The sequence below is a fragment of the Eufriesea mexicana genome, unplaced genomic scaffold, assembly GCF_001483705.2.
Source record: "Eufriesea mexicana isolate 0111107269 unplaced genomic scaffold, ASM148370v2 scaffold2497, whole genome shotgun sequence".
NCBI classification, from domain to species: Eukaryota; Metazoa; Arthropoda; class Insecta; order Hymenoptera; family Apidae; genus Eufriesea; species Eufriesea mexicana.
Genome location: NW_016910563.1, coordinates 256,768 through 271,697, shown reverse-complemented (window position 1 = coordinate 271,697; position 14,930 = coordinate 256,768). Strand labels below are relative to the sequence as shown.

Sequence of the window (14,930 nt, the reverse complement as noted above, 5' to 3'; positions counted from 1 at the left end):
TGACAACCAGTGTCAACTTGCAGTAGAAAGGAAACTAAAAGAAAGTTTTTCAATTTCTGAAATCTTTAAACCATTATCTACGTGAGATTTAATGAAGATAATTCCCTCCAACAGTTTTCCGTAATTGCATATATATTCAATATCTGCGTGCCAAGGTACAAGCATTGCACAGTTACAATGACGTATTAGTATCGGTTAGGCAAAAACTTTACTGTATCGAGAGCATCAGGGTAAGGTAGGAGAACGATGTACTAATCATCTAAAAATTGACAACTTGGTATAGTCGATAATAAAATTTCGCGTTAATTTAAAGAAAATTGGAAATTAATTTGAAATAATTCATAGGAAATTTACCGCAGACAAGCCTGTGTAACACGGGACGAATAATCCGGAGAGATTATACGCGCATTCGTCCGAACTCCGCAGCATGATGAACAGTAACAATTTTTGTGCTTTCACAGGAATGCAATGCCACGTAGAATCATAGCTGCAATTTATTATATGCTCGCTCGAATAATGCGATATATTTTATTCGACGATTAATATGGAAAAAGCGTGATAAGAAAAAACATTTTATTATACGAAAAAACTCGGACTTACGATTCGTGAAACACATCCAAGCTATTGTCGATCACTAGTTGCCCGTGGTAGTTGTTCATAAATATTACTGCCAATTGAGTAAAAGTAACAGCGGTACACAAAGTGATTTCAAGCTTATCGTTCATAGATTGAATTGCTCGAAACAACTGCGAAGCATTGGAAAAAGTTGGACATTTAATGTTACAACGGCAGGTGACTACATACATCACAGCTGAATGTATACATGCCCAAACATGAATACTTTTGGTTAAATAATTTAATTATTCGTGTATCCAAAAGGTAATATGTATTCAGAAGCGTGAGTCTCATGGAATTTTAATTAAAACAATTAATCGCAGGTATATGATACTATTTTGTCGCTAAAGAAAATGCGAGATGATTGAATATTGGAAGAGTAACACTGGTGAAAGATGTCATGCATTTTCTTCCAAATATATTCATTACATGGTTTGGGTAAGATTTTCGCGATAATAACTTGAAAGCATAAAACGATACTCACGCGATAGAAACCGAAGCCTAGTGAAATCACAGCTAAAGTATTTGCAACCAAGTAATGTACGATATGAGAATTTGCACAGATATCGATGCATCTTCATTGTGCGAATGCATGGCACGTAGGAGTTTAGTGTAAAGAAAAGGAATATTATCGTTTAGGTATCTGTGAGCGAAGTATCATGACATTCTGAGTTACCCACTTGATGGCTCTACGGTGGATGTCCACGACTCGAGGAAAGTCAGAGTAGTCCATGATTACGTTTGATATACCAGTTGACTTACAGTTAGAAAGCTTTGTAACAGCGTTCCGTATTCGATAGCTAAGAAATATACAAGTCTCTAGAGAATCACCTAATATGAAATAAATTATATCTCTCCAAAATATAGCCTTCAGAAAACTGACAACAGTAACAATATTGAAACGTATTTATCATAGTAAGGTTGTCGTACTGGCTGACAACTGTCTGTGTGGTACAAATTTAGAAAAATTGAACTATATTACGTAATAATTAGGACACACAGAATGGTGAATTTTTCTAGTGATATGCAATACAGATTAACTTGGCTTGGTTTGTATTAAGATTCGGTCTTACCTGGTAATTTTCAGCAATCCGCTTGAATAATGAGAACTTACGTTGAGTAACGACTCGGTGCATATTATGGCATACATTCCGACCATGTAAATGAAATACAAATACATGGCCATGACATCAGTATATTCCGAATGATCGATGAAATACGTATTCAAGTAGGAAACGTAACGTGTTCGAGATTCATTTAGTGGTGCTGCAAAATCTAATACTGCCGGCATTAAAATATACGTCGTAGGAACTAGACATATCGATATACATATGCCTAAAAGTAAAAAATATCGCTGAATGAATGAGTTGTGTTGAATGCGTGTATTAAGAAACTCCAGTAGCAACAGAAATTTATAAATATACGTTCTTTCTCTCCCATGATTCAATGTTGTTATTGAGAGGCTTTGAATCGTTGATATGATTATTAGAAAATGAACATGTTTGCAATCGCAAGTATGTTTAAATAAGTAAATATTGTCTTACAAGCCAAAATGGTAATTATTTGACTGGACTCGTCGATGCACTTCATAAGTATTTGCATCTCGATCGAATTTTGGAGAATGGTATATTCCCTTTCTATCTGTTCGATAATGTATCTTGTCTATGTACAAAGAAAATATCGCTCTGGAATTTCAGCGTCACATATGAAATTACCAATATTATATGAAAACGTCACTTACCACCTGAAAATTAAGAACACCAGAAACGTAGCGGCAGAAGAATATCAATATCGGAATCGTCATGGACAACGTCCGAGTAAAATTTTCTAACGAAATTTCCGTCTTTATTAGCAGTACTATCTAAAAATATGCTTTATCTGATAATGACAGGTGAAGTACTATTTCAACACAATAATCTGTCCTTATGTGAGGCACAATAAAACAACTCATAGCATATAACTATGAACCATAATAGCCATATCCTATTTATCTGTCTGATTAATTGCATATAACTATCGCTACAAATATTCATGTTATTTTGTTGAATCCAATGTCAAATTATTGCAGAAACGTACATCGATAAAGCACGACTACACGTGCTCTATCATCTTGCTAATTAGATCACAAAACCGCTTTGTAGAAAATCAACATGCAAGAGGATATATCAATTCACATCAAATTAATAAACAACATTAAGAAATAAGAGTTTCTCTCACCTGGATCAACACACCGTTGAGAAAGGCCGTAGAGAGTAATATCCTTTTAATCGTACTATATATGGACACAGAATATGGCCATAGTCCTAGCATACGCAGCATCAATGCATACAAGCGATAGTGATTCTCGAAAAAGTTCATCTTCATCGGCAGGCGAGGAACGACTGCGCGAGGATCTCGAGAAATCCTTCGATTACACCTCGCCATCGTTTATTATTCACGATGTTGCTTTACCATATGGAAGAATTTCCTCGGCGACTGTCACGCGAGTGCCATAATTGGCTATAATGTATGTGAATTACCGACATCAGGTGACAATCGATCGGCTTTTAAGTTAACGTCCCTTTAGATAATGATACATAATAGTAATTGATACGAACAAAATTATACACCTCGGAAAATTTCTAGCTTTGAATATTTTTCACACTTTTCTGAATCGAATAATTCTCTCCGCCTTTTTTTACAGCGGCAAACTCGGCATAGCAGTATTGTGGCAGACGTCGTACGAGTTACAACGAGTTCCACTTGTGACTTTTCTTTGCGTCTGTATTCAGTTCAAGAATGTGCGATAGAAGTTGCAGTTCGAAAAGGGGAAGTGTAGAATGGTTTATAATAAGACTTATAATAGCGATTGTACAATTTATCGATAATTAATAATAATTTACGGGGTCTATTAGGATGATCGTTCCCGTCACATAATTGTTCAGGTAGTCGCGAGATAAGAAATTCGTCAGCAACAAATGCAATCGGATATGTGATTTTGAATTTTTGAAATACTTTTATATAATCAAAATGAATTAAAGTAACTGAAGCCTACCATACGAATATTGCTACATTAGAAGTAGTAAAATAAGTATATAAACCAGGATTTAATATGATGAATTTCAATCGTATTGCAGATCCAAGATGTGGGATGCAAATAGAAAACAATGTGCAACATAAAGTATTAATCGTGCTGCTGTAATCAAGACGAGGTATAAAAGGGCAGGCGATGTGATTCCGAGGCGTTAAAGAAAAGTGCTGTCACAAAACGAGAGAATGCCGAAGGTAGGGAATAAAAGACCAGCAGTTAAGATGATTTGTATGCATGTGACAAGACGAATCGACTGAGAAAGATTAAGAATTAGAAAAAAAGAGAATGCCTGCGTGAAGGAATATAAGATGCGAGAGATCGTCGGGTGAGGGAGCTTAGCGCATGTGTTGTCAGCTTGGTGAACGAGAAAGCTTGTGACAGTGCTATATATCACTAGAAAGGAAACTTATTGTTACCAGATAAAGTCTCTCTATTTCTGAAATCTCTAGACTATTATCTACATGAGATTTAATACAGGTAATTCCCAGCAACAGTTTCCCGTAATTGAATATATATTCAACATTTGCGTGCCTAAGTACAAACGATGCACAATTACAATGACGTATCAGTATCGATGACGTAAAAATTTTACTGAATCGAGAACATCACGGTAAGGTAGGAGAACGACGTACTCATCATCTAAAAATTGACAACTTCGTATAGTCAATAATAAATTTTCGCGACAGTTCAACGAAAATTGGAAATTAATTTAAAATAATTGATAGGAAGTTTACCGCCGAGAAGCCTGCGTAACTCGGGACGAATAATCCAGAGAGATTATACTTGCATTCGACCGAACTCCTGAGCATGATGAATAGTAACAATTTTTGTGCTTTCGCATCACGTAGAATCATAGCTGCAATTTATTATACGTTCGCTCGAATAATGCCATACATTTTCTTCGTCGATTAAAATCGAAAAAGCGAGATATGAAAAAATATTTTATTATTCGAAATTACTCGGACTTACGATTCGTGAAACACGTCCAAGCCATTGTCGATCACTAGCTGCCCGTGGTAGTTGTTAAAAAATATTATCATCAAATGGATAAGAGTAAGAGCAATAGAAAAAGAGATTTCTAGCTTATCGTTCATAGATTGAATTGCTCGAAACAACTGTGAAGCATTGGAAATGTTGGACGCTTAATGTTACAGCGGCAAGTGACTATATACATCACAGCACATATATGTCCAAACATAAATATTTTTGTTTAAATAATTTAGTTATTCATGTATCCCAAAAGTAATAGGTATTTAGAAGCCTGATTCTCATGGAATTTTAACTAGAACAATTAATTGCTGGCATGTGACAGTATTTTGTCGCTAAAGAAAATGCGAGATGAATGAAAACTGGAAGAGTATCATTGACGAAAGATGTTATGCATTTTCTTTCAAACATATTCATTCCAAGATTTGGATAAGAGTTTCACGATAATAACTTGAAACAATAAAACGGTACTTACGCGATACAAACACAAGGCGAGTGAAACCACAGCCAAGATAATTGCAGTCAAATATTGTATGATAATAGTAGTTGTGTGACAAAAATTCATCTGTATTGGGTGAACGCAAAGCACGGAAAAGTGATGAGTGTAAAGAAAGGGAATATTATCGTTTAAGTATCTGTGACGAAAGTATCGTGACATTCTAATTTACCAACTTGATGACCCTAACGTGAGTGTCCACGGCCCGATAAAAGTCAGAGTAGTCCTCGATTCCATTTGACATACCAGTCGACTCACAGTTAGACAGCTTTGTAACAGCGTTCCGTATTCGATAGCTAAGAAATATAAATCTCTTTACAGAATCATCCGGTGTGAAATAAATTATGTTTCTCCAACATATGGCCTTCACAAAATTGACAACAGTAACAATATTAAAACGTATTTATTATGATATGGATGTCGTACTAGCTGACAACTTTCTGTGTGGTACAAATATAGAAAAATTGAACTATATTAAGAAATAATTATGGGACTGAGAGTGGCGAATTTTTCGGGTGATATACGAAACAGTTTAACTTGGTTTGGTTCGTATTAAGATTTGGCCTTACCTGGTAATTTTCAGCAATCCGCTTGTGTAATGAGAACTAACATTGAACAGCGTCTCGGTACATATCGTAGAACACAATCCAACGGTTATAATGAAAACAAAATACAAGGTAGCGGCATCAGCATACTCCGAATGATGGATGAAATACACGTTGAAATAGGAAATGTAACGTGTTCGAGATTCATTTAGTGGTGCTACAAAATCTAATACTGCCGGCATTAAAGTATACGTCAGAGGAACTACACATAGCGGCGTACATGTGCCTAAAAGTAAAAAATGTCGCTGAAAGAATGAGTTGTGTCGAATGCATGAAGAAGGAAAATTCTATAGCAACAGAATTGAAATTTATAAATACAGATTCTTCCTCTCCCATGATTCAATGTTGTTACTGACAGGCTTTGAATCGTTGATATGATTATTAGAAAATGAACATGTTTGCAATCTCAAATATTATTAAATAAGTAAATATTGTCTTACAAGCCAAAATGGTAATTATTTGACTCGACTCATCGATGTACTTGGTTAGTATTTGCATCTCGACTGAATTTAGGAGAATGGTATATTCCATTTCTATCTGTTCGACGAGGTGCCTCGTCTATGTACAAAGAAAATAATGATCTGAAATGTCAGCGTCTCATATGAAATCGCTACTGTTATATGAAAACGTCACTTACCGCTTGAAAATTAAGAACGTTAGGAACGTAACGACAGAAGCATATCAGTATTGGAGTCGTCATGGACAACGTCCGAGTACAACTTTGTAATGTAATTTCCGATTTTATCAGCAAAACTATCTAAAAATATGCTTTATCTGATAATTACAGATGAAGTAGTATTAAAACTGAACAGTCTGACCTTATGTGAGACACAACAAAACAATTATACATATACAATTATATACAATTATAATAGCATATAGCTATCGGTAATCAAAAAATTCATATTATTTTGTTCAATCTAATATCAAATTATTGCGGAATCATACATCGATAAAGCACGATTACACGTGCCTAATCAATTTGCGAATTAGGTCGTAAAACTGCGTTGCGGAAGATCAACATCCAAGACGATATAGCAGTGTACATAAAATTAGTATAAAAGGGTTAAGAATAAGAGTTTTTCTCACTTGGATCAACACACCGATGAGGAAGGCCGTAGAGAGTAAGATCCTCTGAATTGTACTATATATGGACACAGAATACGGCCATAGTCCTAGCATACGCAGCATCAACGCATATAAGCGATAGTGATTCTCGAAGAAGTCCATCTTCTTCGGTAGACGAGGAAAGACTGTGCGAGGATCTCGAGAAATCCTTCGATTACACCTCGCCATCGTTTATTATTCACGATGTTGCTTTACCATATGGAAGAATTTCCTTATCGATTGTCACGCGAGTGCCATAATTTTCTATAATCTATGTGAATTACCGACACCAGGATGCATTCGATCGGTTTTTGAATTGTCATCCCTGTGGATAATGTAACATAATAGACATTGATTTCATAAAAATTGCATACCCTGAGAATTTTCACTCTAACTATTTCTCCCCTATTTTTCTTTGTTACTAATTCTTATTTTCTCTCTCCTTTTTCTAGAAACGGGACTGAGCTTCGTCACAGTGTCAGCCTGCTCGCGGATGGCATAAGAAGTTCTTGACGCGTCTTCATCGCATTACTGTCTTATTCTACAATGTGAAATGGAAGTTGGGTTTAAAGAGTTGAAGAGTTTTTCTTGATTCGGTCTAGCACAGTACAAGTGTCGGTTAATAATCTGTTACAAAGTTGCATCATGTTAATTAATATGAATACAGTGTTGATCGGGATTATCTATGCAATATCAAATTTTTTAACTTTTCTACGAAACGAATCGCGTAAAATTAAACGCAGTTGACGAATATATAAACATCTGCTAACATAGTGAATTTTATCGTGTTTCAGATTTGGTGATGGAATGCCATATAAACATCAATGAGTGATTAATACAAATTACTATGCAGCTGAATTTGTAACAATTGGAATTGCAAGCTACGTAAATATCCGAAGAGAAGAAACAAACTGTCGAAGAGGAAACAATTCAGGTATTAATTCATTATTAATAATTCATGCTCGCATTCACATTTCTAATACTGCCGAAATCTTCCGTACCTTGTAGAATATAAAATAGAAAAAAGCATGTATATTTTATGAGTGAACTACATGTCGTTTGTAATTCTCGATCGCGAACAATATTTCTCTAGCAATTTTGTCAAACAGACGATGCAATTCGAAGTATTTCGCTGCCGTGAAATCAGGAATTCATTATTGTTTATAAATATATATCATAAATATGTGGGGGTTCTCCTGCACGGTCATTTTGAAGTTAGCTGGTCGCAGGTATCCTCGTTGGCGGCGTAGCTAGAAGGGACGGTAGGAAAAGGAAGGGATGCGTTTCGTCCCGGGCCTGCTAGCGGACTCATCAATGAGGCTACCCTAGCAAGCCCTGCCTTAGACACTGGAATACTATTGGAAGGTCGGGAAGTTATATACATAGGAACTGGAGGTTTTTCCGAGGACTTGCGGGAAAGTCCTCGAAGGCGAAATTCATCTAGTGGCGAGGGCGAGAATGATGGTCGCTACAAATATATCCTCCCAGCGACACATATATCCCGTCGTAATAGCAAAATCAGCAAAATATCGCGGCATATTAACCCTCTGACTACGGCAGACTTTGAAACGCATCGGTCGTATCACACGGGTAGGAATTCATTTACAATGTCCGTCGAGAACGGCAAAATTTTGGGTAGAGATGCGCCCTCCGTGTCACAAAAGAAAAATTTCTGAACGTATATACGCCCACGGTAGCCAAGGGGTTAATATCTCGCTATAACTCCTATTTACTGTCACTGTGAAATGTCATTAGTATTTTATAATTTCCGCGGAAAGGTTTTCCACTTTCCCTCCACCTTTTCTCGCGTAGGACGACATAATACCGTCGTCACTCGGTATTACGTCCGGGTTTACGAAAATCGACATTATTCCACTGCACCAATTACAAAGCATAGAATATCGACAACCATCAGGAGACCCCGATTTTAACAGAGTCCTTCGAGAGTATCGAGTTTCGAGAACTCGGTGCCTCTAATATATATTAAAAGCGACCAAGAGAAAGCAAAGAATCCATTTTTTCACGGTTCCACGTGGAACGACTGTTTTAATCAGGAGCGCGCCTACGTTCCACGCGGTTGCCTCGCGAGGAAGTAGCGGAACGGAGCCGAAGTCGGTGATTTATGCGCCGTTTCGCGGCGAGCCGTAGCAAAATTGCCAGTCGAGGGCCCCCGACTAGCATAACTGATTGCTCCAAGCGTTACGGTATCCCTCTCGATGTCCTTCCTTCCTTCCTACCAGCCTACCTATCTGCCTACGTGCTTACCTACTCGACGATCGCGTAGACAACCGCACCGATAGTGTGACCGTGCGATCGCGAGACACTGATTTGTGGCTTGTTTAATCGACCACGAGGGCAACAGACCGACCCGATTCTGCTTTCCTTCCTATTTTTCATTTCTTCCTTTTGCTCGAATATTTCGTTGGATTTGCATTAAATAGGTGCACGAAATCTGTGATTGTAACGGGTATTAAACCTTTGCACTCGAGAGGCGCCCTTCAGTCACCATTTGATAAAATTTCGAAGCTGGATATTCATAAATATGTAAAATTTCAGATAATGTAACAGTGTGCGAGGTATCGAAATCAAATAATTCTACGTGTTAATTATCATACGATTTCTTATTCCTGCTCAGAAAAATATCGTCAACTTTGTAACAGAAAATCTTTGAACTCCTATCCTTCTTTGGCCAAAAAATCATCCAGTGCAAAGGGTTAAAAAGAGGGAAGGATTGCACCAAATGCTAGGTACTAAGACGATTCTTTTGTCAAAAAATCGATTTTATTATCTACGAGTTTCTCTGTGAACAAAATTTTTCAAAGGAAATTTTTACCAATCTTCATTCGACGCCATTGACAGTCGCGATGCAGAATTTGGTAAAAATTTGAATCCACTCGAATTAAACGTATTACGTTTATTTTTCATTGTCGCGTTTATTCGCGTTACTTAAAAATTTCGCGATAGAAATAAATCACGCGTATGCTAAGTATAAACGCTTATGATAATCGGGCAATATGTGCACGTATGCAGCATTTCGCGAAAGTGGTACATTTTTAAGGGTCTAAGCATACACGGTGCGCTTTAATGAAAATGGTACTTTAGTTTATCTTTAGGGCATAAGGGTGCAGCAGAATGGTAGAGATAGCTGTGTCTTTATTAAGGTCCACGGTAATTCGCCGATATGCCAGTTAATATACGAATAAAACGTAAGCGCGGAGTTGTCGTGAAAATGTAATTTTCGATCGGTCTGATTTGTCGCCAGTTGCCGGAACAATTTTTCTCCGTGAATTATTCGCGTTATCGTTCTGATAAATAACGGACGCGTTGCTCCATAATTCAGGCGGGAAATTATTTCGTGCGATCGTTCACTCGAATAAATTGCTCATCCGAGAAGCTCATGCTATTCTATTTAAAGAAATCTATTTTACTCTACGACACTTTCTTTCGCGCGAAAACGCACAATTCACCCGCGGCAGTTTGCAGAGAAATTTACTGCTTTTTCTATTTCCCGTAAATCGGCATAAAACAATGAAAGTGAGCAACGAACGTAGCCAACGGGGAGGAAAAACGCCGAAAAAGGTGGAGGACGATCGACGCGTCCAATATATTTCAATCAGAAGCCGCCCGAATATTGGCGTGCTTCGAATCCATTCTCTGTCACTTTTACCGTTTCTCAAACTACGACCCTGGCGAACCGGTCGCAACCACGTGCACAGGGTGAACCAAGAAACGCTTCCAAACACACGCGAGCCGACTAGGGTGTCTAACATAAAGGGCGGCAAAATTTCGTTATGGTATTCCTGTATTTTCCTTAAATTTACTGTCACTTCCATTCACGTAATCCGCACATAACGCAAGCTTTATATCGAACGCAAAATAATAAAAATACTAAAAATCGATACACAAAATAATAAAAATCGAATCGCATACCTTTTAAATTGTAAAATAATAAAAATATTAAAAATCGATACCTGCGTGTACCTTAAAAATAATTTTGCGTTAAGTATTTTCCTTAAATTTACTACCACTTCCATTCGCGTAATTCGCACAAAACGCAAAAACGGAAAATAATAAAAATCGAATTGTATACCTTTAAAATAGTAAAATAATAAAAATATTAAGTCGATATAGAAAATAATAAAAGTCGATATCTACGTACACCTTTAAAATAATTTTGCGTTAAAATTAATTTTTCCAAGTTTGAACTATCGTATTCTTTTCCCTGATATTTTTCCGATATCGTGAGAATTTTTCACGAGAAATATCGACGAAAGGTCCCTCGCAGACCTTGCTCCAGCGATACTTGGGGAATATCGTTATTCTAGGTTTATCGATAAGGTTTCGACGAGAACACTTGGATATTCTCGTCCACTGTTCTCTTTATTCCGGATAGGATAACGTCACGACGCGAAACGAAGGATCCTCCGTGTCATTTCGGAGCACCTCGTACCCCGACCAGTGCGAAAACAACCATCGGTTCGAGCACGAGTCGTCGGGCCTTAAAGTTGGATGAATCGACACGAGTAGGCGTATCGATATCGACGCTGAATCACAGACGCCGTGATACTCCTTTGAGGAGCCCCCCAGGGACGATCAATCGAGAGGCTGATCCTTTGTATTTACACGAGCTCGAGGATGTAATTTTTCTTCTTAACGACCGCTCGATTGTTGTTTCCACCAGCGGCCATTCTGCGACGATGTTGTTTCCGATTTTTATATCATCGACACCCGCGGAATCGAAGATTCAGATATTTCACGCGGATCCTGATTTACGCACAGTATTCTTCGAAACACGCCAGGACTGGCGTCGCGAATTTTCGATTTTTATATGTTTCCATGCCGCATTCAAGCGGCACGATTTATGGCTGCCATCGTGCCCGATCGAATAGCCGTGTTACGGCAAGATATGTGCAGAAATCGGAGGGAAAATAATGCTCGTAATTGACGTCGAAATTGTAATGCAAATATCGAGTACACATAGTCCTCGATTTAGTCGGAGCAGTACGATCGATAGATCGAAGATGCATTCTTACGAAGTATCGAATAACACGCTGTCAACCTGTCACAGAAGTGTAAAACTGAAGAATTTTTATACTGGGTTGGCAAGAAAGAAATTTCGGTTTGCATCAGTAAATAATATTATGCTTGTTTAGTTATTCTATTGTCAATGTTAGAATTTTTTTCTTTTGAAACGTGGTAGTCGATAGCTTTAGGTTGCTATTTCGTGAAATTCCGTGTAATTTCGCTTATAACTGTCAGTTCACGGTCAGTCTTATCATGGAGTGCAAAAATAAGCATTTTCGACACATTTTACTTTTTTATTTTCATAAGGGCAAGAATGCGGCTGAGGCTCACAAAGAGATACGAGAAGTTTATGGTGTTGATTGTTTAACAGAACGCACGTGTCAGAATTAGTTTAAAAAATTTCGTTCTGAAGATTTTTCACTGAAAGGTACCCACAACGTTCTGGTCGACCTTCTGAGATTTACGCACTTGGTAAAGTTTTTTGCAGATAAGGACCAGAAATTCTATGAGCGCGGGATCATGAAGTTACCAGAAAGATGGCAAAAGGTCATCGAATAGAATGGACGATATTTGACCGATTAAAATTTTATTTACTATATAGAAAAAATTGAGTTTTATTGCACATTAAAAAACCGAAAGTACTTTCTTGCCAACCCAATAGTTCTGGATAGATTGTAGACGTCACTGTTTACTCTTTTAATTATCTAATTATCTATTCTTTTATTTCACAAGAAAGGTGGTTATTTTACTATTAAAACCTATAATCCCAATACGGAGGATCCCTGGATCCAACGATGAACCACGTGCCAACGGATTCTATGACCATATTCTCCGACCATATTCTCAGAATCAAGTTCCGATACTCAGGGTCGTAATTCCTAGGCTCTTTCCTGTCCCGATCGATCGATCAGAACAGGTCCTTTCGGAAGATAACGTATGCTAAGCGTTGGCATCGTATAGCCAATCGACCTGACACCCGTCCCGTAAAAGCTGCCATTATCGCGCAGTTTCATCGGAGTACGAAAGCGATAGTGATTTCCTGTTATCGTATCGACTCGATTTCACGGCGAATCGTTTCATTTCCCTCGGAATCGTAGTCGAACGAGGCTCACCGTGGCGACGGTGCGAGCTGCACATATGTATGCACATATGAGGCAGAAGTTCATTATCGCTGTGGTGCGTGGTCCCATTGAGCCACGCGGTCGTTCGCCGGATTATCGTCTGACTAATTTGAGAACATAAACGAAACTGACGCGCAATTTCATCGTCCGCATCGAATCGGGCCTGATGACGGGCTTTACGAGTCGTCTTGATTAAAGCCACGCGATGAGAGAGGGGAGCGCGGAGGATTAGCAGCCGATGACTCGGATCCGCTCCTCCACGGGGACCACACGACCCATAAAGGCACGATGACTCCGCTAATTACAGTGTCCGCCGGATAAGAACGCGGTCGAGAGTCGGTGATGTTACGGCGTCCCATAACTTGCGCGATTAGCCTACCCGTCCGCGGGCCCGTAACCCAAGGTCTGGATTTGACGTGATCCTGATTAACCTTTTCAAACCTGTCTGATAAATATCATTCAGGGGTATGCGGCGTGCATTCGAGTTTCCAGGGCGGTTACCATGGGTTGAACGCGTGCGAGCTGTTAGACAAGAAGCAACGACGCGTTGGATGGGGTCTGTGCGAATCTTGGAGGTCTATATTCACGTAGCTTTTAGGTGTTATACACTGTGCAACACTTGGCGTGAATATCAAAGTTACTTTAAGTATCTCGGTGTAACGGTAAATTACCCTAATTTGTTTAGGTAGGTCAATTGCGGATTACGTAATTTCGGATTAATAAATCAAAATGGAATTGGTCCATCATTTGCGCATGATACTGTCACGGGAAAACTCGCAAGATTTTTAATAAAATAAGTTTATTAAAAAATGTACACTCAAGAATTCGGCAGAACGGTGGTCACGGTAACGATGATCCTTTTCAGCGGTTTTTCTGGGTCTTTATATATTTTTTCGAGGGTGGAGGGTGATCATGACTTTAGTCCTAGTCATGGGATGTTTTCTGTACTTTTAGGTGTTATACACTGTGCAACACTTGGCGTGAATATCAAAGTTACTTTAAGTATCTCGGTGTTGCGGTAAATTACCCTAATTTGTTTAGGTAGGTCAATTGCGGATTAGGTAATTTCGGATTAATAAATCGAAATGGAATTGGTACATCATTTGCGCATGATACTGTCACGGGAAAACTCGCAAGATTTTTAATAAAATAAGTTTATTAAAAAATGTACACTCAAGAATTCGGCAGAACGGTGGTCACGGTAACGATGATCCTTTTCAGCGGTTTTTCTGGGTCTTTATATATTTTTCCGAGGGTGGAGGGTGATCATGACCTTAGTCCTAGTCATGGATTGACGGATGTTTTCTGTACTTTGGTGAAATGGTGAGTAACGGGGGATTACTAACTATTTTGTATACGATGGCTATGTACGTTTTCTGAGTCAGTAATGTAAATAAAGGTCTCTTTACAATACCAACGTGGTGCCACTGGATGGCATAGTGTTAAAAAGAGACTAATTAAAGAAGACTAATAGGTCTATAACGTTCTCCATCCGGGTTCCAACAGTTTATGCACCGTCGCATTTTCCATGTCAACGCATCGCCTAAATGGAATGTGAAAAATTAGCTCCGCGTTCAACGTATCAAACGTATTAAACGTATTAAAGCTAGTTTTCATCTCTTCCTATCTCTTAAAATATCTTCTCGCAGTGACTTTTGGTTCTTTTACGCGCGGTCCTAGGGCTCCTCTTGCCTGCCAATTAGCGAGGTCCGAGATAAATTCAACTCGGTTCTCATCACCGTGCTTACCCCCTTGGTAAAAGGAAAAACATCCCTCGCGAAGCTCTTTCGAATCTCTTTCGAATCTCTTTCTCACAGGCGACTTCCTTCTCTCGGACATTACTAATTTCTCTCGAAGAGAGAACGTATTCCTTTAACGATCGATCAAGCACTACCCGGCGATCG

General features: G+C 38.5%; 1 protein-coding gene across 1 annotated transcript in view; it reads right to left on the bottom strand.

The window, feature by feature from the left end:
- Positions 1–208: 208 nt before the first annotated feature.
- The window catches only part of LOC108550041 (uncharacterized), a 124,934-nt gene continuing 110,212 nt past the window's right edge, over positions 209–14,930 (bottom strand). Inside the window, 3 exon segments of the mRNA XM_017903639.1 lie at positions 209–259; positions 355–487; positions 4,655–4,800. Of these exon segments, the coding sequence (XP_017759128.1) occupies positions 209–259; positions 355–487; positions 4,655–4,800 (330 nt within the window).